We start from the raw sequence: 27078 nt of genomic DNA on the forward strand, positions 1-27078 counted from the left end.
ACGATTTGCACCCGTAACAATGGTAGCTAGTCATTGCTACGCGAGCACGTCGCATTAACTCGTTAGTACAATGTCTATCTCGCTTGATGATTTCAACTACATCACAAAACCACATCACAAAACAATTAGTGCATGGTTAGATCACATAAACCTAAGCACTAACAATTCCCGATCCGACCCGAAGTCCTACAAGTCTCGCATAAAAGCGCATACACAATAAAGTCTAAGTCTAGGCACCTATCTCAAGTCGCCTAAATCCCTTAGACCATGCTCTGATACCACTTGAAACAACTCAACCCGTATTCCATACGATAATTTTTTTTTTAAATGATACACATTTACGCGCCAATTAAATATGTAACCCATTCCACAAGTTCCATTTAAAACGTACCACAATTTAAATGTTTACAAGGCACGAAGGCCATTAATTAAGTTTAATACAAGTTCGACCCACTACAAATGATAGTTTATAATCCAAATGATACTTCGAGCATGGTTTGGGACTAAACTACCCAAAACGTTAGGCCAACTTCCAAAAGCTCCAACGAAACATCATCAAAGGACACCTAGTGCCCAACAACCCCTTTTCCCCTATCCGCACCTGCATCTAAAAAGATAAACAACGAGAGGGGTAAGCTAATTGTTTAGTGAATGCAATAATTATACATGTTCATATATAATCTACTTACTTGCAATCACTTACCCAATACCGCATACAAGCTAGCAATTTGATAATCATGCAAACATCATGCATAAACTACTATCCACAATTCACAAGAAGCTAGCAACAACAATGGCATATAGTTCACAATTTAATATGCTAGATACGAAATCACACAACCATGGTTAACCAATCGTACATGGGAACGGTACTCGTAAAAGACCGTCGGAGTTCATAACATCCATTAGTGTTACTTAAACACCGCGTAATCACCAATCCCCCAGGTGATGTCTTGAACACCGCGACTAACTCACCCCCATGACAAATGTGGCGTCTTGAACACCTCGACGATTCCACACGTCAATCCAAACAATGAGTGGTGTCTTAAACACCGCGACATCCACTCCCATGACAATGTAGCATCTTAAACACTACGACAATACCACATGTCAATCAAACCAATGAGTAGTGTCTTGAACACTGCGACAATACTACTCGTTACTTAGAATGTGGTGTCTTAAACACCGCGACAATGCCACATTCATACTACATAAATAAATATATTATATACGTACACGCATAATTATTCCACTCACCTTAATACAAGGATGATGATTATGCACTTCCGAACTTCAAAGCAATGTACCTAATACATTAAGTACACCTTTAATACACAACTAGTGGAGCTAACCACATTACTTACACTTGAGCATTTAATGACCCATTAGCATTAAATAGCTCATTTACACCAAAACTGCCCATAAATGGTCAAGACACATATTAAATCACTAAAGCTAGTGATTTAAAGTCTACTACCTTTAACTAATGCAAACTTAGGGTAATTCATACTCATTTCGCCCAACTAGGTCAACATTACTCTTTTGACCCATTTCAATACTTAACTTACAATTTTAGTCAAACATGACCCATTTACAATTCTTCCTTCAATTGCAAGTGCATTAGTGACTAAAAACACCATTTAACACTTTCAACCACAAATCATAAGACCAAACCCTAGATTATAGCTATTTAGGGTTCCCTTTCATCAACATAACCCAAATTCACCCATATTACCCCCAAATGGGTCTTACAAGTTCCAAATGAACCAAACCCTAGCATAAACCAATTAAAACTCAAAATGTGGAGTTAAGACTTACCAACACTATCCTCTTGTAGCTAAGAACAAGGAGAACAACTTTAATTCTTGCTCCAAGGTTTGATTCACAAATCTCCACTCTCAAATCTCACTTGAAATCAAATGGGTTTTTAAGTTTTGAGAGGAATTAGAGAAAGAAAATGAAAAAGAAATGAATAATACAGGATAAGTGGCTGAGACTTAAAGTCTCCATTAGATCTATACACGAAAAGATGAATTTGCCCTTGAACCACTTATTTTAAAACAAAAATCGAAACCAGTTCACCCAGTGGGTCGCGGCGCGGCCCCAATTGTCGCGGCGCTGCAATTAACGTATTTTACGAGCTGTCTTAAATCATTCCTGACTCAGATTCTAGTTATTGGTCGCGGCGCGGTCTTCTACTCCGCGGCGCGACATTTAAGGGAAAACTCGACCCTTCTTATCATGCCTCCTGACTCTGGTTTGAGTTCAATGTCGCGGCGCGACAAAGGCTTCCGCTGCACGGCAATGGCCTTCAACTGGCACATTCGACAACTTACAAAACTTAACAATTTATTCCACTCGTACACCTTGTTCACACTTCCTTTGCACGTCTAAACTTCATATTTAGGTCTCACATGACTTATCACCATTAAAACTCATGTACAAACTCATGCATGCACACATTCCCCAGTATTTATACATATACGTTTATACAACAACTAACACAACAATTTATTTAATCACATAAACGAACGAGTTATAAGCGTACTACGATTAAGTTTGTACCTTTAAATATGTAGGGGGAAAACGGGATGTTACAAGGAGGCTTACAACAAAACAAATTACATATTCGTGATCCTCTCATCATCCTCTACATTTTAGTACCAATTTCATCTCGTTCGGGTAACATTTGTAAAACTCTAGATTTCATGTTCTTAGTGCTTTTGACTTGAAATGGTGTTAATTAGTGTCTATGGCTCAAGTCTAACATGAATATGTGTTTAGTTTGCTCGATTTGTTGTTTCGAGTAACTAGCTTGAATATGAAAAATGGGTGTGCTTAATCTTGAATTTTGGATGATTAAATGTTGTTTAAATGTTAAAGTTCATGTATTAAATGTATTACTAGCATCATTAGCTTCATTTTGATGTGTAGGTTGATTTAGAAAAGCTTCAATTGCAAAATGGTTGAATTCTTGATTTTGGTTAGGGTTTGATGAACTTTGAAATGAACTTTTGATATATTGAATGCTATGACATGTTGTTACTAAGTGTTTAGTTGCAATGTATGTTTAATTACCTTCGAAACGGTGTATCGTATGCTTAAATTGGATTCTCAAATCACCGTTTGCATTTTTGAGCTTGAAACATTAAATAATGATCATTTATTGAGGCTTTCATTGTTGTTAATGATGGATTTGATTGATGAAATGTGTTTAGTTGTATTCCTCGTCAAATTACCTTTCCAACGATATAAGATACGTGTTTTGAATGTTTACGGTTCATAAGTTATGGTTGTTTGAAGTTGGATTCGTGCTTGAGTGTTCAAAAACTGCCAGACTTGCTGAACAGACATACTGAGCGCCGCTCAGGGTCTTGGAGTGCCACTCCGGGCCCCGGCTGTCCAAAAATTCCCGTTTTCGTTTAATTCTAACTATGCTACGCACCCCCGATCAACATGAAACTTGGCCAACATGCTTATATATGATTAAAAACCTCAGAAAAATTGTCGGATACCCAACCCGACCCCGTTGACTTTTTCGTTGACTTTGACCAAGTTTGACTTTTAGTCAGACTTAACAAAACACTTATGCAATCGTTCTAATCTTATTTTATACTTGATTCTTGCATGAAACTTGACAACTTGATTCACATGCTTTATAATCGAGTCGTAATGAGCCATAGGACTAATTGAACACATTTCGCCCGACCTTGTGTCGTAATCGGTTAATTGATACAACTTACTTGTTTAGGTCAAGGCTAAACAACTTTCATGCATACGTTTACTTTGTGAAGTACTTTTATACTCGTGCACCCGAGGTGAGATCATAGTCCCATCTTTCAACAACTTTTATACTTTTAAATCATGGGATGAGAAACATATACAGTTTTATAATACATACTTTATACTTTGAACACAAGTACAAAAACAAACATTCCACGTGCGAATTAGAACATAAATCCTCAATTCGATTATCATTAGTTACACTTGCAGGGTGTAAGCGGGAACTTATGTTGTGTGGCCATACGGGTTTGACAAACCCTCATTCGGACGGTTCGCTACCGTTATGCGGATGAAATATATTTTTGAGAAACAGTGTATGTTCTAACACTATTGTGATGGGGTAAAAGAAACGTTAAGCCTTGATAATTGGGTGCTCGCGAATAATAACTTTTGGAATGCAAACGATTTGGATAATCAACGTTATGGAAATACAAAATCTTGTGGTTCAAAAACAACGTTTACAAAAACACCTATGATTTCACCAACGTTTTTCGTTGATGGTTTTCTATATGTTTCTCAGGTTCATACTTGGCTACTTGATACATGCTTTCGCACACTTTGATTACTTGCTTGGAGTCAAGCATACATGCATACGCTAGCGATAGCACTTTTGGATTTAACTTAAGCATACATACTTACGCTATTTATAGCAAACTGTGATTTTCAACTTATATTATATCGCAAGTTGTTTCATTTATACTTTACTACTTTTGCAAACTTAACTTGTTGTCGAACCGTTTGGTAAACTAAACTTTGTAAGTCTTGTACGTTTCAAATGAATGCGACATAATTTTGGTCAAACGAGTCTCATTTAGGGACTATGATCACGCAACGGGACCTAAGTTAACAGCGCCGTCAATGACGATTTTGTTGGGTCGCAACACACATAACTACATCCTGACTCGGCCTGCTTTTTATCCACCACATCAGCCCGACATGCGACCACCCTTTGACCTGTACGACCCCAACCAAGCCTACCAGGACACCTATCACCAACCATGGAACCCGAGCGATGATATGAACTGGAATCCCTATCCAAATCAATAGTGTTCCATTGGCGATTTCTTATCTTTTATTATTTTTATCTATTTATGTTAAACATTTAACATTTTGATACTTTTATGTAATGTTTAACATTTTTATTATTTTGTACTAATATTTCATTTTTGTAATTTAAAAGTGGGATATTAAGTCCCATTTCAAATTACCATGCATGTTTATATTTGTATTGTATATATTTTATCTCATGTACACAACAGGGTAAAACATCGAACTTTCAAAGACTGGCATTAAGTTCAGCAAAAGCAACTAATTTTGACGACAAGATGCAAATGAACAAATGATGTGCACCATTTATCATTCAAACAAACAACAATATGTTTGGAAACTTTGGTAAAATTTAATCATTTTTCTACGCTAATTACCCTCAATAATTTAAATTGTTACTGATTCCTTGCAAATGAGGGCATTACAAGATCTTAAGTGTGGGAAGGGATTAAAATTCTTTCGGTTTTAAAATTTTGACTTGTACACTTGGCTTAATAGCCACCGTTAAATTTTACTAGTAAAGCAGTAGTTATATTAGAATCTAGTGCTCTCTGATAATAAAGAACAGCCCTAGTCTTATATACTGACTACCCACTTCTAGTAAAATTTTTAAAATTTTCAACTAAATGAACTCAAAATCATGTTTATACATATTTATGAATGATAAAACTAGGTGTTAACACCGAAATTATTGTTACCTCGGAAAGGACATAAATTGAAAAACAACCTAAAACGCTTGAATTCATTTAAAATGGAATAGAAGAGAATAAAAAGGCAAAGAAAGAAAAATAAAAGCCAAGTGTGGGAAAAATTTACCAAATTATTTAGAACATATATCACATATTTTTGTACAAATAATTGAAGATACTTTTGTTTTGCACGATATTAATCAGTTTTACCCAGCTTATTGTAATATAAATGGAATTTAAAATGAAGTAAAGTCTTCCGAGAAAAAAACACGCGCTTCTTGATTTTGGTCAAAAAGTTGTCGTCCAGACCAGTTGTAGAGTCTACGAAAAACCTTGAAAAGTTTTCTCGAAAATCAGCTGGAAATCCACGGACCTCAGCATCAAACAGGGTCGCCATGTGGTCAGACTTATCCTAACCATGAGATGATATGTCTCGTACAATGGGGGGCACCGTGCAAAATTAGCTTATAAGACTAATGAATCAGATCCCCAGAAAGGATAATCTCCTTAAAGATCAAAAATCAGCATTTAAGCCTGATATTACTCAATCCTTGAGATTGACCGTAAAGATTGAGAATTAAAAACTCATGGAATTCGAGGATATCTAAACTCGAGCTTGAACGAGAAAATATTTTGATCAAAATTACAAACCGATTTGTTTTCTAAAAACCTATTTTCAATGCTTTCATTACCATTGAACGTAAAATCCTAAGAATTCACCGGAATTCATTAGGTCACATGAACCAAATCGGGTGTCAACCGTAAGAACGGTGGTTGCATAGCATGGTCGAAGACAGGACCTTGTGCCAGACTGAAAAACTATAGGGTGATCTTTACTATTGCTCCTACAAAGGATAGTAATTGCATCCGACACGATATAGACCATAATTAAAAGCATGTCATTAGACATTGCCTTAACAGTTCCTTGTTCAACGCTTTCCTTTACAACCGGACGGTAGTTTACCGAAAGGTAATATACGGAGCAAGTATACTGGACGTGTTGCTTTCCTAATACAAGGTTAGCAAGTGGGTGACACAAAACCATAAGTTTTGAGCTAAAATTTAAAAAAAAAAAAAAAGAAAAAGAAAGAAAGAAATCCACAAAACCCACAAAAACATTTTGCAAACACCGGTGAAGGGTTATTCCGAAAAACTTATCTAGGGTAAAAGCTAGAATGTATTTTCAAAAGATCAAATATTTTCATAAAGATCCAATTTCCTAAAGGATCTAAATTTTTATAGTCATGTGGGACTGTAAACCACAATGTTACTATCATTGTTCATACCGCCGTATCAAAATCACTGATGTACAAAGTGTGAAGAATAAAAAAGTGATTCTAGTAAAGTTTATATTCAAGTTCTATATTGCTTGAGGACAAGCAACGCTCAAGTGTGGGAATATTTGATAATGCTAAAAACGAACACATATTTCATAGCATTATCCTTCAAGAAAGACAAGCTTTTAGTTGCAATTGTTCTATTTACAAGTGATATTCATTTAAATATTAAAAGGTGAAGACAAAAGACATATTCGACTATTTGAAGATGCAAATGACCAAAAAGCTAAAAAGTGCAAGTTACAATCCAAGTGGTTCGAATTATTGATGAGAAACGTCTAAAAATTACAAGAGTACAAGCCGCAAAACGCAAAGTACAAGATATTAAATCGTACAAAAGGACGTTCGAAAATTCGGAACCGGGACAGTAACCAACTATCAACGCGCGATGCAACGGACCTAAAATTACAAGTCAACTATGCACAAGAATATAATATAATATATATATATATATATATATATATATAGTTGTATAAAATTATATATATTATATATATTTAAATAAAGTGTCGGCAGACTAAAAAACAAATGAATGTGAGCTGGTGCCAGACACCATGCGATCGCATGGGAATAACACACCCAGGCCATGCGATCGCATGGCCCCAAAAGGTTGGTCAGGTCTATAAATTGGCCAGAATTCGGACGAGTTACACACACCTCTTTCATTCTTTCTTCCTTCTGTAAGAAATATATATATATTTATAATTATAATTTTAATTTTAATTTAAGTTTAATAATAATTGGGTTATTGTAAGGAATGTTTTAAGTTTGTAAGTCGAAATTCTGTCCGTGTAACACTACGCGATTAATACTCATTGTAAGTTATGTTCAACCTTTTTAAATTAATATCTCGTAGCTAAATTATTATTATGCTTATTTAAGCTGAAGTAATTGTGATGTTGGACTAAATATTAAGATTGGGTTATTGGGGTTTGGACCATAATTGGGGTTTGGACAAAAGACCGACACTTGTGGAAATTAGACTATGGGCTATTAATGGGCTTTATATTTGTTTAGCTAAATGATAGTTCGTTAATTTAATATAGAGATTTACAATTTGACGTATCTATAAATAACCACATACACTCAATCGGACACGATGGGCGGGATATTTATAAATACTAATAATCGTTCATTTAACCGAACACGAGAATGGATTAATAGTCAATGGACTCATTAAAACGGGGGTGGATTACATACAAGGACACTTGGTGTAATTGTTAACAACATATTAAAACCTTAGATTACACGCAGTCGATAACCTGGTGTAATCATTAACAAAGTATTAAGACCTTGTTACAGTTTAAGTCCCCAATTAGTTGGAATATTTGACTTCAGATATAAGGGTAATTTGACGAGGACACTCGCACTTTATATTTATGACCGATGGACTATTATGGACAAAAACCAGATGGATGTATCTAATAATCCAGGACAAAGGACAATTAACCCATGGTAATAAATTAAAATTAACACGTCAAACATCATGATTACGGAAGTTTAAATAAGCATAATTCCTTTATTTTATATCTCATCGTACTTTTATTTACTATCATTTTATTTATTGCACTTTTAATTATTGTACTTTTAATTATCGCACTTTTATTTATCGTCAATTAATTTACGCTTTAAATTAAGTTGTATTTATATTTAATATTTTACATTAGGTTTTAATTGTGACTTAAGACATAAAATTGACAAACCGGTCACTAAACGGTAAAAAAACCCCCTTTATAATAATAATAATACTACTACTTATATATATATATATATATATATATATATATATATATATATATATATATATATATATATATATATATATTATACAAATATAGTTTAAAATATATATAGCGTTAAACTTAGCTAGCTCCCTGTGGAACGAACCAGACTTACTAAAAACTACACTACTCTATGATTAGGTACACTGCCTATAAGTGTTGCAGCAAGGTTTAGGTATATCCATTCTATAAATAAATAAATAACTTGTGTAAATTGTATCGTATTTAATAGTATTTCGTAGTAAAATATAATCTATTTCGTACTACACCTCGCACACATCAAGTTCGTTGTTGACGATACCATATCCTTGTTTGTGTTGTTTTGGGGATGAGGGCTTAAAGTTCGATGTTGACGATACCTCATGTATGGATTTAAAGTTCGATGTTGATGATGCCATACCACTATTGTAGTGATCCGTGAAGAGGGCTTAAAGTTCGATGTTGACGATACCTCATGTATGGGTTTAAAGTTCGTTGTTGACGATACCACATCATATTTGTGTTGGCTTGCGATGAGGGGTTAAAGTTCGATGTGACGATACCTCATATGTGGGTTTAAAGTTCGGTGTTGACGATACCACATTAAGCATGATGAGTGGGTTTTAAGTTCGATGTTGACGATACCACTCATGGAATTGGAATTTGGTACTAATAGATGTTATGAACATCGATGACTCTTTCAAAGGGGATTATTCCCTCGTGATCTTGATTAACCGGTGGTTTGTACGTATTTATATTTAGCAATTATTATTGATGCGGACCTTATGCTATTGATGTTGGCATGTTGTATGCACGGTTATATGATTATATGTATTGCTAATGACGTGTGTTATTTGTGTAGGTGAATGCAAGTAGTCGAATTATGTATGTATGCGTATAAGTATTGCATTCACTAAGCATTAGCTTACCCTCTCGTTGTTTACATTTTTAGGTTCAGAAGCGGAGTTGGCAAGGGTATGCTCGGGATTTAGACGATTTTCCTTTTGGTTGCTTGCTTGGATTACTTTTGGATTTGACCTAGGATTGGGTAGTTTATCCCCAAACATCATGCTCATCGTTTGTTTGGAAATTAAACTCATTTGGGTCTAAATCGCTACTCTAATGTATTTAACGGGTCGTTGGAGTCCCAAGGGTCGTTGTGCCCGTTTGGTTGTCAAATTACTTTTATTTGATAAGTAAAATGTATTTTGAGTCATATTGGTCTTGTTGTTGGGATTTTTGGGTGTAATCTTACGTTGGAGCGTTTGGGTTGGGATGACACTTAGACAAAATTCAGAACTGCACTTCCCAGGTACAGGAGCGCCGCTTTTGTGGTAAAAGTGCCGCTCCTGGTCAGTCTTTGGTAGTGTTTTTCATCAGGCAGTAGAAGCGCCGCTTTTGGCATCAAAAGCGCCGCTCTTGGGTATTCAAAAGCGCCGCACCTAGGCTTGGTGCGCCGCTCCTGTCTTTAAAAAAAAAATTGACCAGTTTTAATTAAACGGTTTAGAGTTGTTACAAGTGGTATCAGAGCATGGTCTAAGGGATTTAGGTGACTTGAGATAGGCGCCTAGACTTAGACTTTTTGTGTGTGCTTATTTTGATGCGGGACTTGTAGGATTACGGGTCGGCTCGGGTTTTAGCTAGTGCCTTAGAATGTAGGTGAACTAGCTATGTATTGATTATGTTGTTATTAATCATGTTGTTTGTGTTGAATATCTAGCGAGATGGTTATTGTATTCATGAGCTCGGCATGGCGTGTAAGCGTAATAATGCTTCGCAACCATTATTACGGTTGCAAGCCAAGTCATGCAAGTGATGTACAACAAGTATTGGACTAGATGGGATGTACGGACGTTGGCATATTTATATGATTGTGCAGATTGATCGTGGCGGTGTATATAATTTACTTGTGTTGCGTTCCTAACCGGGTTCATTTCTTAGAATGAAGTCGAGGAACGGACATGATTACGAAGATCAAGGCGATGACTCCGAGTTCACGGCCAAGGTTGAGGCCATTATACAAAGGCAACGTGCGGCCTTTCTAGAGGACGTTAGGAAGATGTTCCTAGATTCGATTAACGAGGAAGCAGTCGATCTAGTCAGGGAACAAGTGAAGATTATCCTTCACGAAGATAATATAGGAAGGCGAGACTTCTACTACAAAAACTTCAAGGATGCTCAACCTCCCACTTTTGATGGCGAACGAGACCCACTCAAGAGTGCTCGATGGATCTCTGATATGGAGGGGGCCTTTCGTACTAGTGAGTGCCCTCTCTATAAGAAGACGAGGTATGGTAGTAGTATGTTACGAGGTGACGCCAAGTTGTGGTGGGATGCGAAAATCCAACTCTACGGTGAGGGACAATGTATGGAGTTCACATGAGACGAGTTTAAGGCGGAATTTTTTAAGGAATATCGAACTTTGGCCGATCTTTCTAAGCTTAAGGACGAGTTGCGTGCCTTGAGGCAAGGGTCAATGGATTTAAACCCTCTCAAATCCGTTTTCTTATCGAAGACCCAATTTTGCCCAAAGTATGTCGGGAATGACCACATGTTGAAGGAAGACTTTTACCGAACCTTGAACGATCTTTACCAAGAAAAGATTAGTAGGAACTCGGTAAAAACTTTTGACGAGTTGTTTGACATGACGAAGGGTTTTGAGACTCTTGTCCTAAAGAAGAGTGGTTCCGATGTTAGTAAGCGAAAGTCCGAAACTACGATGCATTCGAACAAAAAGAGTAAGGGTATTTCTGAGGGTGTCGGAAGCATGAAGAAGAGTGGTACCAGTGGTTTTATACCCACGTGTTATAATTGTGGACAATGGGGTCATTTTTGGCGTGAATGTACGAATGCGACTTCTAACAAGATTGTATGTTTTAATTGCCGGAAGGAGGGACACCGAAAGTCGGCGTGTCTGGAATTAGTTGGTGATGCATGAGAACCTGACGACGATGTTCAGGTACTTTTCGATATTTCTATTGAAAGGTATTTATGATTTTGTTTGATGCATTTTGTGTTAGTGCGTATTGCGATGAGGGGTAGCGTTCCTTATGGAATTACCCTATGATGATGGTCGGGTTGACGGGCAAAGGGCGTAAGACTTGGTGGTTCCAAGCATTCCTTAGTGTTGGGCGAAAGATTTTACCAAGCCATGAGAATGGGCTTTGGTGCTGTTTTGGTAGCTCGTAGTCGCTTTTGTGTTGTAATTGATGAAACATAAGTTTCGTCGAGGACGGATGACTTAAGGTCACTTTAGTGTTGTAATGGGTGACATCGGATGAATGGAACCCACAAAGTCGAGTCTTTCGGTCTCGATGAATGTTGGTAGTGGAGTCTAGGTGACGCGATGTCTGGTGCCTCTTTCATACCTGCAAGCTTAATGTTCGACTTCGGCGATGTTGTAGTTACATTGTACTTAGGGTACCGGAGAGAAACCTTTAGGTACATGAGTGACTAGGTGGAGCTTTAACAAGCTATGGCAATCGGAGGATTGCAAGGATAACGTTTGTGTAAATTGTAATGAACTCTTCGTTCGAAGTGATTAAGTATAGGTTATGATCCTTTGTATGCTCAAGGTTGGAGCAAGATGTGGTGATGGGTCGTGTGAACCCAATTATTAGAAAAGTCTACCTTTTGGTAGCATTGTACGGTTGTACAAGGTGCGTGTTGTGTTGGCTTTATGTCGTTGCTTAAATAATGCCAACGGGTGACGGTGAACGTAAATTTCTAGTGTGCGAAATGAATTCTTGAGAATTCGGGTACTACGACCGATGGATAGAATGGTCACGTGGTTCGGAGTATGTTAATTATCGCGAAATGTTGTTACCACGACGATGTGGTTATGGGACGTTTTTCCAAGTGGGGGAGTTACACTCCCACACGAGGAGGTTTTAATGTGAAATTTTGGATAATGCTCATGTTAGATCCGGAGTTAGTGCCGGGACCTAGGTTGGTCGATTTGTGGTAGAGTACAATTTTGGCTAAATTGTGTTTATTGGTTTGGATGTGAATTACTACTCGAGGTAGTAATGTGGTTAAGCTCATTAAAAGATAAATGGGCGGGCTCATTGAGCAAGGTAAGGTCCCGTAGTTGAGGGACGGTGTGCCAAATTCTCTTTTAGAGAATCGTATTCTTGAACCTATATGTTTTACGCGATCGTGATAGCGATGTTTGTGCATACGTATGGTTTCGTGTGCGGGAGATTCCAAGTTGAGTGGAATGATTCTAAGTATGCTATACTTAGTTTGTTTGTGTATTGTGGCAAGTGCTATCCAATTGCAAGGATTCACTTTTCGTTGGCCACAGTTGGAATGTGATAAGTAGTAAGTGTTATTCGTTAGGATTCGCTTTTCGTTGGCTACTTATTGGTTTGTGGAATGCGTTTTCCGTTAGGAATCGCTTTTGTTTGGCCATGTGTGAGGAGAGGTAAGTGTGATCCGTAAGGATGCGCTTTTTGTCGGCCTCTTCTTGCGTAGTGGTAAGTGGTTAACGTTTGATATACCGCTTTTTGTAGGATACGTACGCGTGAGGATGTGGGGCAAGTGGTATCCAATCGTGGGGATTCACTTTTCGTCGGCTCCATTGTATTGTTTGTTGGCCATGTTATCGGTGTGTTGTTACTTTAGCGATGTACATGATAAGGGTACGCTAAAGTGATTGCTAACTCGGTACGAGATTTGGAATGTTAGCATGTGTATGTCATGCGGTCGAGGCATGAGTTCGTCCCGGTTCAGGGATGAAGCGAGATTTTGTACTCGGTTGATAGATTTGGTAAATCACGGATGATGATTTAAATCGGAAGGGTAACTTTTGAGTAAAGTCGCCTAAAGGAGTTGAGCGAAATCTTTGGATTTGTGGGAATTGTTGTGGACATCGAATTTGGACGTATGTCGGAGGACCATAGAGTGTGGGTCCTGTTAGTTAAGTGGCAAGGATCACGGGGACGTGATCCAACTTAAGTGGGGGAGAGTTGTAACACCCCGTTTTTCGTAGCGCGCATGTTCCGAGATGTGTTTAAATGATGAAGTATATTATTTTATTAATAATATAATGTTTGAGGTGTCGGATGTTGGAAACGTGGAGAATGGAGCGTGTAAAGAGAGGTTATGCGCACTTTCACCAATTTGGTCATAACTTTCTCATACGAACTCGGATTGAGGCGAATCAAAAGCCCAGACGACTGTAATTCGAGCCCGGACATTTTTAATTTCAAGTTGTGAGCTGGAAGGTTCTAGGAGCACCGCTCCTGGCCTAGGAGCACCGCTTTTGGCCCTGAGTGGGTGCTGTTGGAATTTTTAAAAGAGTTAAATTAGGGGTATTTGTGTCTTTTCACTTGGGAACGGATCTGTAGCCATAAAATCAATTTTAGATCTAGTTTTGGATCATATTTCACATCCACAAACACTCCCATTTCATCTAGAGAGAGAGATTTCTAGAGAGAGATTTGGAGATTTGGAGAAGAAGGAGCTTGAATCGATCAAAATCTCGAGTGTTAAAGTTGTTCATCTCGCTCCTAGCTACGTTGTGGTAGTATTGGTAAGCTCTAACTCCGAATTTCATTGTTGGATTTGATATTCAAAGTTAGGATTTTGATTGTGTGTTCTTGAATAAGACCCACTAGTTGATAAATGGGTGATTAAGCTAGTAAATGGTGTTGATAACCATTGTTGGCGGGTTTTGGGTTGGTTGATAAAATTGATTAGTTGATAATCATGTTCGGATGTTATATCACTAGTTAACTTAGGTTATAAGTGATTAATTGTGTAGGCTTGCAAAATGGGTGTTTTGACTTGAGATTAGGTCAAAACGGGTTTTGTGTAAATTGATGCAAGTAATATGTTTTGATGATGAAACCTTGAGTAAAATGAGTTGTTGAAACATAATCACTAGTCGATTGTGATTATGGGGGTTTCCGGGTGAGATTTGACTTAGGGTGCGTTTGTTTGCCTCTTAATGGAATGGTTCAGCACTGAATGCTGAACCATTCAGCATTCAGTGCGTTTGTTTCTGACCTCTGAATGACATATGGTGCTGAATGGTTCAGAATTTAGCTCTGAACCATTCAGAGATGAAACACTCTCTTAACCATTAAGAGCCTAAATTATCTATAATATTCTCCTCAAATCATATCTTGATCACCTAACTAACAAGTATATTGGATTTTTTATTCATGTCACACGTTAATAAGGTAGTTTTAGTCAGTTCATATCGTTCATTCTAAATAATTATCAAACATCTAATTTTCATTCAGAGCAAACCTTATTCAGAGGCTCTGGACCATTCAGATTCTGAATCATTCAGCGCTAAATCATTCAGTTTTATCAAACGCACTCTTAGTCAAAGTGGGAGTAAGTGCTAATGGGTCGAAATTGCACTTATGGTGTTTTGGGCATAATCTAGAGTGTTTAGCTTATTTGTTTGTGAATTACTTAGGTGATTTACTTTTGGACGATTAGGAGCTCAAGCGGGATTGGCTCTACAAGTAACCGAGGTGAGTGGAATACTTATACGTTTATGTATATAATTTGCTTGCTTGCGTGTGAAGTGACAAGTATTATTCGGTAGAATACACTCTCTTGTGGGCCACTTTGGGATTGGGGACGCGTGGCGAGTGATATCCGGAAGGATTGACTCTTTGTTGACCACGTTTGACTTGTGTTATGTGGCGAGTGTCATCCGTTAGGATGCACTCCTCGTCGGCCACTTGTTGGAGAATGGTAAGTATTTACCATCCTCTCGTGATATGGGCTTAAAGGTCATTGTTGACGATACCATATCCTTGTTTGTGTTGTTTTGGAGATGAGGGATTAAAGTTCGATGTTGACGATACCTCATGTATGGATTCAAAGTTCGATGTTGACGATGCCATACCACTATTGTAGTGATGCGTGATGAGGGCTTAAAGTTCGATGTTGATGATACCTCATGTGTGGGTTTAAAGTTCGTTGTTGACGATACCACATCATATTTGTATTGGCTTGCGATGAGGGGTTAAAGTTCGATGTGACGATACCTCATATGTGGGTTTAAAGTTCGGTGTTGACGATACCACATTAAGCATGATGAGTGGGTTTTAAGTTCGATGTCGACGATACCACTCATGGAATTGGAATTTGGTACTAATATATGTTATGAACATCGATGACTCTTTCAAAGGGGATTATTCCCTCGTGATCTTGATTAACCGGTGGTTTGTACGTATTTATATTTAGCAATTATTATTGATGCAGACCTTATGCTATTGATGTTGGCATGTTGTATGCACGGTTATATGATTATATGTATTGCTAATGACGTGTGTTATTTGTGTAGGTGAATGCAAGTAGTCGAATTATGTATGTATGCGTATAAGTATTGCATTCACTGAGCATTAGCTTACCCTCTCGTTGTTTACATTTTTAGGTTCGGAAGCGGAGTTGGCAAGGGTATGCTCGGGATTTAGACGATTTCCCTTTTGGTTGCTTGCTTGGATTACTTTTGGATTTGACCTAGGATTGGGTAGTTTATCCCCAAACATCATGCTCGTCGTTTGTTTGAAAATTAAACTCATTTGGGTCGAAATCGCTACTCTAATGTATTTAACGGGTCGTTGGAGTCCCAAGGGTCGTTGTGCCCGTTTGGTTGTCAAATTACTTTTATTTGATAAGTAAAATGTATTTTGAGTCATATTGGTCTTGTTGTTGGGATTTTTGGGTGTAATCTTACGTTGGAGCGTTTGGGTTAGGATGACACTTAGATAAAATTCAGAACTGCACTTCCCAGGTACAGGAGTGCCGCTTTTGTGGTAAAAGCGCCGCTCCTGGTCAGTCTTTGGTGGTGTTTTTCATCAGGCAGTAGAAGCGCCGCTTTTGGCATCAAAAGCGCCGCTCTTGGGTATTCAAAAGCGCCGCACCTAGGCTTGGTGCGCCGCTCCTGTCTTTTAAAAAAAAAGAAAATTGACCGGTTTTAATTAAACGGTTTGGAGTCGTTACAAAGAGGGTAGAGTGATTCTCACACATCACTTTTTGATCCATTTACACTTTTTTCTCATAAAATGATAATTATACCCCTAGAGTGTTGAACATATATTATTATTGTAAGTATAATTAAGAGAAAAATAAATAATTTGGTGTACATAGATTAAAAATTGTTGTGTGAAGATCACCTCCCATGCGAGAGGGGTGATTAACCGGATAGAACATACAGTATATATTATTACTCCACTAAATTGCTTAGTCTTACCGGCTTACCCATATGGCCATATATACACACTTAATAGTCAGTATAGTGAAGTCAAATATTTAAAGCTCAAATAGAGTAGTATGTCTACAACCACTGGCGGTGGGATATATAAGTTGGTGTGGTCAAATGACACCAACGAAAAAAAAAAAAAAAAAAAGTAAGCTAGTAGTTATATAATTTTGTAGGTAAAAATTGTGGTTTCTTAAGAATTGACAGACTACAACTCCTAATCTCCTATCTCGACCTTTTCAATATTAGCTATTTGTGTAAAAAACAAAATAATAATAATAAAGTTATGATAATCGCACTACCAGTTTCTACCACTTTAACCGTTTTCTGCTACTAAGTGGTAGTAGTCAATAATTGCTACCTGCATATATTAATTACATAGTAGTTAATATGTACTGTAACATTATTTTAAATTAACAAAAACTTACTTTTGTCTTTATACAGTTAATAACATTCCTGTAAGTGAAACAACAGTACTAGTTCTAGCCAGGAAGAAAGAGAAGCTAGTTTTAAACTCGAGTAAGTATTTACTCGTAATGCATGAATTTATTATAATCGTCGCGTGTTATTTTATGTTGATTTGAACCTAAATTTCAATATTGAAAATTGATACACTAATTGAAAACTGAAGTAACATTGACAATAGGATTCTAAATTAAAATAATGGTCCTCTTCTTGTTACCAAAATGAAAACTAGCCCTAGATATGGATATGATGATATATCATTGAACATAAACAAGCTTAATTATTCACTATATATAGTACTCTTGATTCTTGATAATTCCACCTGGGAAGAACATATTTAAACTTTTAGGAAAAACAATATCATACCGAGATCTAACATGATCATCGCTTGCTTTAAGTAAAAATTAATTTACATATATCTCAGACTTCAAGTATTACCATCTTGTTGAGGCGACGACGACGAAAACGATTTTCGCTTCTTCTTCTTCTGGTAGCTAATCCCTCTTGCTTTCGATTGCAAATCACGGATCTCGCGTAAGTAGAGCTTCACATCACGTGCCCCAAAAGGGTTCGTGTCAGAAGCTCCACCGTTTTCTTCATAGGCCGCTCTGAGGCGGCCAATTAGGGCATCCAGACTACCCCAAGCTTGTCTCAGAGGACAAGGACATGGGGCAGGTGGATTTGGATGCCCGTAAAAAGGACATATTAAAGTGTGAACTTTAGTCTTTCCAAATTGATCCAAGTAACAAAGAAACTCAATCACATTCGTACCATTACATTGTGAGAAAAAGAGTGGTGGATTGTGGTTTCTTAGATACTGACAAAATGTGTTCCAATCACGGCGCTTTTGGTTTTCGTAGCGGCTCGGGGTTGTGGTGGTCGATGCCGGAGAAGTGGATGAGGTGGACCCGGATGCCACGGTGGTTAAGTTGTTGAAATCTTGGTGAGTATAGTTATAGTGATGTGCAAAGGGATCCATTATTTTCAAGTTAGGGTTTTTAGTTTGGAATATTGAAACTTTTTGATGTATATCATCTAGGATTTTGTTGATTGAGGTAAATCTTTACTCATGTGGGAAGATCTAAGACATGATAGTTGTCTTTTTGTCTTTCTTTTTTTGGGAACTTTTTTATTGTGTCTAGGGTTTCCTCTTTAAACAAGAGCAGTGAGAATAAATAAACAACAGAGCTTCCTAAAATAGGGCAAAAGGGTACCTTGCTATAACTGTAGTATTACACTATAACTGTAGTTTTACACTATGACTATTGGTCAATATTCGTCACAAACGACAACACTAAAAGTTGCTTTATCAAACTCTCGTGCAATGAAAGAAAAATAAGATACGTAATTAACAACACAAGTACCTATTTTTGTAGCGTCATATTTTCTTTTTCACTATATTAAAATTAAAACATTATTAATTAAACGGAATAAAGTATTGTTTTTTATGTTCATGCTACATATGAAAGCTATTGATATTTGAACATGATCGATATCTCCTATGAGAATATTTGAGTTCCACTAGGCACTAGTAGACTATCTTATCTTAATTTAGATAATGAGACGCTAGGAATTTAGCCTGAAATTTCAACCAACTTATCATATGTTCCCTTAATTATAAAATATACACGAACACATGAATGAGAATGTATCGGATATAAATCGAATTATACAATATTCACATTCATATTTGTTAACTAAATTTCATGCATATATATAAATATTGATTTAATTTTAATTCATCTACCGATGAATTATTCGGGTTAATGAATATTCAACGAATAGTTCATCTTCTTTCAATTTATCAATATTAAAAGTCATAACTTGTTATAAATTATATAATTACTTAAGAATAAGTCGTAACGTATATAACTTACATGCTATAAATCACCCAACGGACTAGTCAATATATATGCAAATATACGATCTAATGACAACATAAACAACATACATATCAGAACATGATTATCTTTATGGGTACGTTATCGAAATATAGTTAAATGTAGAAGGAAATACCGCGTCATTAATTATAGTTAATATTATAGATTTGATGCAATATAAAAGTAAAATGAATATGTATATATATATTTAATGAAATACTCTCTACTATATATCTGAGAGTAGTTATGATATATATATATATATATATATATATATATATATATATATATATATATATATATATATATATATATATATATATATATATATAGTGGTAGGATCAAGAGGGAAGTAATCATTCGGGGGGAAGCGGGGGGAAGCAAAAACTTTTTTTTTCGTTTTTTGAAAAAACTTTGTTCACGAACATTATAGATGAGATGAAAATATGAACATTTAGTAGAGACACTTTTTGATAAATGTTTTTATTTTGGCGGAAAAACGCTCGAAGAAGTAATATATAACAATTATCGTATTTTTCGAGCGTATTTTGAGGTTTTAGCTATTGAGGTTTAGATATTAGGGTTTATAGGGTTTAGATATTAGGGTTTAGAAATTTAGGGTTTAGGGTTTAGATTTAGGGTTTAGATTTAGGATTTAGATTGAGTTTTTAACACGAACGGTTTAGAGTTTAGGGTTTAGGGTTTGGTGTTTTGGGTTTATGGAATAAACCCAAAACACCAAACCCTAAACTCTAAATCGGGCTAAATTTTACTTCACAAAACATGAAAAAAAAAAACGTTCATATTCTTCACGAACAATATTATATTGAATGTTATTTTTGTCGATCGTTTTCCCGCCTAAATAATAACATTTATCACGAGGTATCTCTTCTAAATGTTCATATTTTCGTGTGATCTTGATGCCGGAAAAAAAAATTCAAAAAAAAAGAATTTTTTTTTTTTTTTGCTTCCCCCCGCTTCCTCCCGATTGGTTACTTCCCCATTGATCTTGCCCCTATATATATATATATATATATATATATATATATATATATATATATATATATATATATATATATATATTATTTTACTTTATATATTTAGCCATTTCGGGTTCATTCATGGATTACAAATTGTTATTCATGATCATACTTGATCCAATAAGCATTCATATCCATATCCAATATCCATCCATTTAGATCATCCATATTAAATGGATATCCATCGGATCGGATTTTTAATTGACATACACATATATATCGCGTGGATCGACGACATGAATGGGAAAAAAATGAATTTAGTTGATGAAAGAAGCTGTTTAACCAATAGCGAACTATTCTTTCATGTTGCTTTAAGGCACTTGTAGTTCAGAACGTATTACTTGAGATGAAGAAAGAGAATTAGAATGTAGATAACTATTTGTGTGTACGTGTGTGTGATTAATAAAGAGGAATTGATCTTAATTCTAATAGTATTAATAGTGCTGAATTTGGGATGAATATCAAGAGTTGAAATTTCACATCTCTTTAAAGAAATGACAGGTTACTAAGGATTAGCGACATTACAAATAAAATGACGTTTAGTGGCCCGCTTTTAGTTGACTTTGACATTCGACAACGGCTAAGTGCGGTGTTATTCAATTAACTGGTTGGGTAATATATATGGAGGCATATACAGAACAAGTTCAGTTTTAACTCCAAAAGCCTAGAAGTAATACCTCGTGGGATGATGTTAAAATTTATGGTGTTTTTTAGGATATCTTGCTAATATGCGAAAAAGAGTTTGAATCACATTAATTAGGTTTTTAATTTGCAATCGCTCATACACGATCCATTGTAATCTCTTACTTCTAAAAAATAAAAATTGCGAAAAAACAAAGAACTGTATAAAATCGAGGAACTTTCACAAAGAAACATGAAAGGATCCAACAAAATATACAATCAACCCCAGCTTGTCTCGCAACTAGAAAGCACTAACCAGCTATAAAAACAAAGAAACCAAACTATCGAACCATCTAAACGTGAGCCAAGCAACAAACAAAAAACCAAAGAGAACTAAAATATTACAACCAAAATAAAACGCTAACAAAGCAACGAACCAAATGCCAAAAAAGGAGAGCCACAATTTATGTCAACCTAGAAAGAAACTAAACAAGAACCTAAACAAACTCAAACGGAAACAATAAAATGATCCTAAGATTATCCACTACTATATAATATAATATAGAACCTTTTCTGCTCATAGTCATCGGCAAAAAAATTATGTCCAGCTCGTTGCTAGTTTTTTTAATGATATCAGTGCTAAAAATTTGGTAAATTTATAGTCATGCAAATGCATAGCCTAACTAAAATATGGTAATTTAAAAAAATACTCAACATAATAATAATACGTTTATAAAGGTGATATGGCTATTTTTTGAAAAGCTCATTCATATTCAAAAATTTAATAGGATTGAACATAAGACCTTTTATAAGAATGGTATATTCAAACATTTGAAAATGTGTAAAAGAAAAAAATAAAATAGAATAAAAAGAATAGGAAAAATTAGGGAAGTGATAACGAAAAAATAAAGGAAGCAACTGAAAAAGTGAACAACGAAAAGATTAAAATTGAAATGCAAATTGATCTATGTACGCTATCATCAATTATTCAAATTCAATTCAACTTGTGAGGGCATTCCCTTAAATCAAGTTTGTACGGTCATATAAATTAAAAGGTGCAAAGCGACAAAGCATAGATGTATAGATGCACATATTCTATATAGCTAGTTAGCTACTACTTTGAATATTGACTTCCTAGATTCGTGCTTCTCTTTGTTTACATATTCAAGTTCTAGTCTTTAAAATTCCCTACCAAATAAGAGAATAAAAAGCCTAGCAAATGATCCTTTTCAAACACTAAAATTTGAGCTTATTGTATTAAAATTAACAAGTAAACACTAAAACTAGTGGTATTAAACAGATAAATTAGTCATGTTGCTTATTTTCAACCACAAGTAAGTAACTCACAAAATTCTTCATGGGTGATGAATTGATGATCTTCTGCTCTAAATATATATATTCTACTAGGTATTATATTTTAACAATTCTTTTAAAATTCTATTAGATTCATTTTAGAGGGTGTGCAAGATGATGTGCACTAGAATAGAGTTCAAAATTAAAATTTTGAAAAATCAATTATGGATATTTTTGTTTTTTCTTACTTGCAAGGAGAGAAAAAAAAGTTACAACCGCAAAACAAAATTTTTTACTTGTTTTCTTCAATATATTGAATCACGTGTTGAATATATTGAAAAGTTTAACGAGTAAAATGCTCATATTTTATATATCGAACAAGTTGAATCGACCTTTTCGTTTAAGGCTAAAGTAAATATGGCGGCGGCGGCGGCGGCGGCGGCGGCGACGACGACGACGACGACGACAACATTGGTGCTTGATTATGTTTGGCCTTGTTCTACCACTCATTGGTGGTTTTTTTAGTTTCGTTTCCTTCGTATGTAATTTTTAATTGTTTGTTAGGTTCACGGTGAGGCTCGATTTTAGTTAGCTTTAGATGGATGTCTTGGAAAGGCTTTGTTTACTGTCTTCGCGCCTCGATCGTGGTTGTTTTTTGAACCTTTGTTTCTCGTCTCTTTTCGAAATACGGAGTGAAGTTTTTTTTTTTTTTTTTTTTTTTGCCAAAACAACAAAAAACAAAAAAAAAGCCTTGTATATTAATGAGATACCCATAAATCTTATCAACTTCGGCTACTTAGCCATCATGTTGACTTCCACATATCATGAAACACCATCTTTGTTACCGAGTATTATGTATTTTAAACTTATAAAGCTATCTGAAACTGGGTCTGTAGGAGATCTGTTTTCTAATTTTCTTACCTAAAATGTATAGTGAATATTTTCCTCCATATCACACAGATACACAACTCCGCATGCACCAAATATCACATGAAAAACTGAGAAAATGGAAGAGCAAAAAAAAAGCTTGAATCCTAAATGGATACATTACAGTGCGATAAGTGCGTGTAATGTAAGCTCTCAACTGGTCAGCATCTCCAAAAGCTCAGCTTTCTTCAGTCTCGAAAACCCTTTTACGCCTCGAGATTTAGCCACTTCTCGCAATTCCGCCAACTTCATGCCACTCAGATCATCGTTTTTAACTGCATTCACTTCTTCTGAATCATCAATCTCATCGGCAGTATCTTCAATGTCAGACGGTTCATCATCTGAACTTTCATCAAACACATCATCAAATGCTTCACTTTCAGCTTCCGGCTCAGGCCTAGTCTCTGTTTTGACCAAAGGTGTTGACTCGGGCTCACGTACAGCTTCTTTCCTTTTAAATGGTCCAGGGGTAAAAGAGTCTTCACTAGTCAAAATCGGCTTGTATTTAAATCTAGTAACTGGAGACCTCTTTTGGAAACTTGAACTGGGTCGGGTAGTAGTTTGTGCCTCATATTTGACTCGGTTATTTGAGGTTCTATCTTCTATAAAAGAATTGTTCTGTTCTGGTTGATGGTCTAACACGGAATCTTTATTGTTTCGGCTGCTGGTTGTGTTCTTTCCATGTTGCACCGAGTGTTTTCTCAAGAGTTTTAAGAGAGAATCAACGGTTTCGTTCTGTTTATTGTGTCCTTGTAAATCTTCAACCTTTTTTTCTTCCTTTTCTGCAGCCCGTTCTCGGAGTTGGGCCTGGACCTTTCTAAAAATTTCCACTATTTCTCTCTCTCTGGGCCCGGGAGTTGCAGTTGATGGAAATTTGGGAGGAGGAGAGTTAGAAACAAAAGCAGATCGATTTTTTGAAGTAAAGACTTCAGAATCTTCGAATCCATCGATGCTATCTCGATCATCGTTGTTCATGTTCTTGTTTCTTGAAAACCCTTGTCTATTTTGCCTTGAAAAGTCAGGGTTTCTTCTCTGGCCACTAGTGTTTGCATTGCAAATAAAAGACACCGTACCCCTTGAAGACAAACGGAAAGGCACAACTTTGACATGTTGGGATCTTTTATAGTCATTACAAGAGGGACATGTTGGTATCGTAATTCCACTTAGACACTTGCCATCAGATGGTCCATAACCTGAAGAAGATCGAATACATTTCAATGATCAGTACGTTATGCCCGGTGGGAAACGAGAGCGAATTTTTAAAACTTCCCAATGATCTTTGTCAGCTTTTGACACAAATATGTTTGGCTTGCTAATTGTCCTAAATCAAAATCAGATCATTAGTGTAGCCGGAATGTTTATTTCAACAGATTGGAACGGAAACTTCAATCCGACGCCCGTTTGGCTCACGGAATCCAATGGGATTCTGGCGGAATTGGAATTGAATTTAGACACGCATCGTGTCTAAATTCAATTTCAATTCCGCCAGATGCCAAACAGGGTTTAGAGTCATCCGTTAGGACTTTAAACATGTAACTAATGATGAATATATGCAAACATGCTACGGAGTAATTGGTTACACTCTACCTTTTGCAAACGTAAATAACCTAAAACGAGAAAATTATGTATTGGCTCAAGTACAAAGCATTACTGCTTTCGAAAAACATACTACTGTACAATAATATCACTTTTGTACTAGATCAATACTCAGTTGACATCAAATAGTCAAAGTGCAAATCTTTCTCTGATAAAGAGTATTCAAATAATTTGCAATAAAACCAGCATGTTATGCGACAAATTACTTGATTGAGACTAGATTACCATTAACCCTAATTCTAGCTAGTATCTATCTCAGTTAGGCATTTCGTCGAACGGTTGATATACAAACACGTAATGGCATGCAAACCACGAACAAATTTAAAATTACTTAAACCCCAGAAAGCAAAAACTGCGCAATGGAATGAATAATCTATACAAAAAGCTAGAACTACAAAAAGAACATAAAAACAACTTTATAAAAAAATAAATTTCTATCCACTAAGAACGAATAATAGGCAAATCACATCACATAATACATAAATGTAAATAAGGTAAAATGAATGAGGATATTAAAGGTGTAATATGTTTAGTAATTTCCGGTGAAGAAAAAAATTACCAGGGACGCCGTGAGAGATAAGATGAGACGCCGCCAACATTTCACGGTTAAAGGTTTTGGGGGGGCTGTACTTGTCGGTGTTTTCGGGTTTATTGCATTTTAGAGGTTATGACGGAGATACCTTTTTGTTGTGTATGTTTTTCGTCAAAGGGCAAAATCGGAATTTCACTGTATAATTTAATTCTGAGAAAATTACCAATCAAACGTATATGTATTGGTTTCTTTGGTAGTTCATTCTTGTATCAAGTCATCCTTTTGGTAATTCATTCTTGTATTCAAGTCATGTGGCTTACTGTAATGCACCTCATTGTAATTTCATTGTTTCAATCATCATTTTGATGATTGCTTATTAATATATCGTTCTCTTTTTCGCCTTAAAAAAAATGTATTTGTGTTTATTGATTGTTCGAATTTCATATTGATTGTGGCTATTCTATATTGATTGTTCGGATTTCAGCAGGGATGAAGTTGGGCCATGATTATACCATGACCTTTAAGGTTTGTCAAGTTGTATTAGTGTTTTAATAGTTGAATTTTAATTTCAATGTTTGTAGGTTTTGGGTTTGTTCACAAACTTCATATCATCAGATCTGGTCAATGATGTAATTTGTATCGTGCCGATCTTTAATATCTATTTACTCCCGTAAACCCTCAACCCTAAAACCTAAATTCTAACCCCTAAACTCTAACCCCTAAACCCTAAACTCTAAACCGTTCGTTTAAAAACTCGTTCTAAAATCCTAATTTTTAAACCCTAATTAGTAAACCCTAAACACTGTTTTTTTAATCAAAAGTCATTTTTTCTTTGTCTTTTGTTAAGATGCATCTGATGCATGAACAGCAGTTAACATGCATCAAACAGCGGATAACATGCATCAGATGCATCTTAACGCTCCAGTTTAAAAAAAAAATTCTGAATCTACACAATGAAAATAGATACCAGCAATTTTTTTTTTAAATCATAGCTGTAGAAATAAAGATATAAAAATCACAAAATCACTTATCTCCTTATCCCAAAATATCCACTTAGCGCTGGATCTTCTGCCTATATATATATATTTGTTTTTTATGAAAGCAGCTCGAGCTTCTAGCTTGATTAAGTAGCTGGACTTTATTTTATAAACGGAAGTTGGAGTTGGAGATTGTTACATTTTAAATAACAGTTTTAATTGATACATACGACTCTAGTTATTGAGTCGACATCAGGCGTCGATTTATTGGCGACTTGACTAACTCTTAGAGCCTAAATTAAATTTTAGGCAGTATTTAAAACCCATGGAAATTTTGATTTACCATTTTCATGGCGTCTCAATTTTATTTTTAATATTATTCTATTTTTTTTAAAAAAAACTTTTTCCTACTTATTGGCCGGAGGTCCACTCGGAAGCAATCTCTCTATCCGTCGAATAGAGAGAGGGATGACTTTCTTTACTTTTGAGAGTGTTTTTACTCTGGGTGGATAAATGACTTGTTTTTATTCTTGGATAGGAGAAGAATTGTCTACATCTCACATCCCTTATACACCACTTATGTGATATTGGGTTTTGTTGTTGTAGTTTTAATTGATACATATAATTTTGTAAAGCAGAGTAAAATGTTATATTTTGTTATAAATAACTAACAAATGATAAATACGACTCCCTATATCGCGGATAAGATTAAAAAAAAACCTCTCCCGTTTACCTGTTTTGAATGTTGATAAACAATATAGTTTAGAAAATAAACTGGTAAATGTAACGCTATGTCATATCGTTTACCTGTTTGGATAGATAACAAAAATTGAGGAAATTTTGACCATGTACTATGGTATATGAAACAGTATGTCATATCAATGACAAATGACACACATCC

At 35.7% G+C, this 27078-nt stretch overlaps 2 protein-coding genes across 2 annotated transcripts; both read right to left on the bottom strand.

Annotated features, from left to right (window-relative positions):
* Positions 1-17671: 17671 nt before the first annotated feature.
* LOC139880805 (protein LIGHT-DEPENDENT SHORT HYPOCOTYLS 2-like) lies at positions 17672-18436 on the bottom strand. The gene has a single exon (XM_071865503.1). It carries the CDS (start codon positions 18288-18290, stop codon positions 17739-17741), a length of 552 nt encoding a protein of 183 aa, XP_071721604.1. The 5' UTR covers positions 18291-18436; the 3' UTR covers positions 17672-17738.
* Positions 18437-22920: 4484 nt separating this feature from the next.
* LOC139880821 (rho-N domain-containing protein 1, chloroplastic-like) lies at positions 22921-25309 on the bottom strand. The gene is made up of 2 exons (XM_071865504.1): positions 25228-25309; positions 22921-24265 (listed from the first exon to the last, which is right to left on the bottom strand). The coding sequence occupies exons 1-2, from the start codon at positions 25265-25267 to the stop codon at positions 23226-23228; spliced, it is 1080 nt and encodes a 359-aa protein (XP_071721605.1). The 5' UTR covers positions 25268-25309; the 3' UTR covers positions 22921-23225.
* Between the last annotated feature and the right edge of the window lie 1769 nt (positions 25310-27078).

Source organism: Rutidosis leptorrhynchoides, chromosome 1 (assembly GCF_046630445.1).
Source record: "Rutidosis leptorrhynchoides isolate AG116_Rl617_1_P2 chromosome 1, CSIRO_AGI_Rlap_v1, whole genome shotgun sequence".
Classification (NCBI taxonomy): Eukaryota; Viridiplantae; Streptophyta; class Magnoliopsida; order Asterales; family Asteraceae; genus Rutidosis; species Rutidosis leptorrhynchoides.

Bases quoted from the DNA above. Each gene is read 5' to 3' on its own strand.
- LOC139880805 (XM_071865503.1), bottom strand. From the start codon at position 18,290: ATGGATCCCTTTGCACATCACTATAACTATACTCACCAAGATTTCAAC.
- LOC139880821 (XM_071865504.1), bottom strand. From the start codon at position 25,267: ATGTTGGCGGCGTCTCATCTTATCTCTCACGGCGTCCCTG. The intron at 24,266-25,227 runs GTAATTTTTTTC...GATCTTCTTCAG, and splicing joins TATCTCTCACGGCGTCCCTG to GTTATGGACCATCTGATGGC.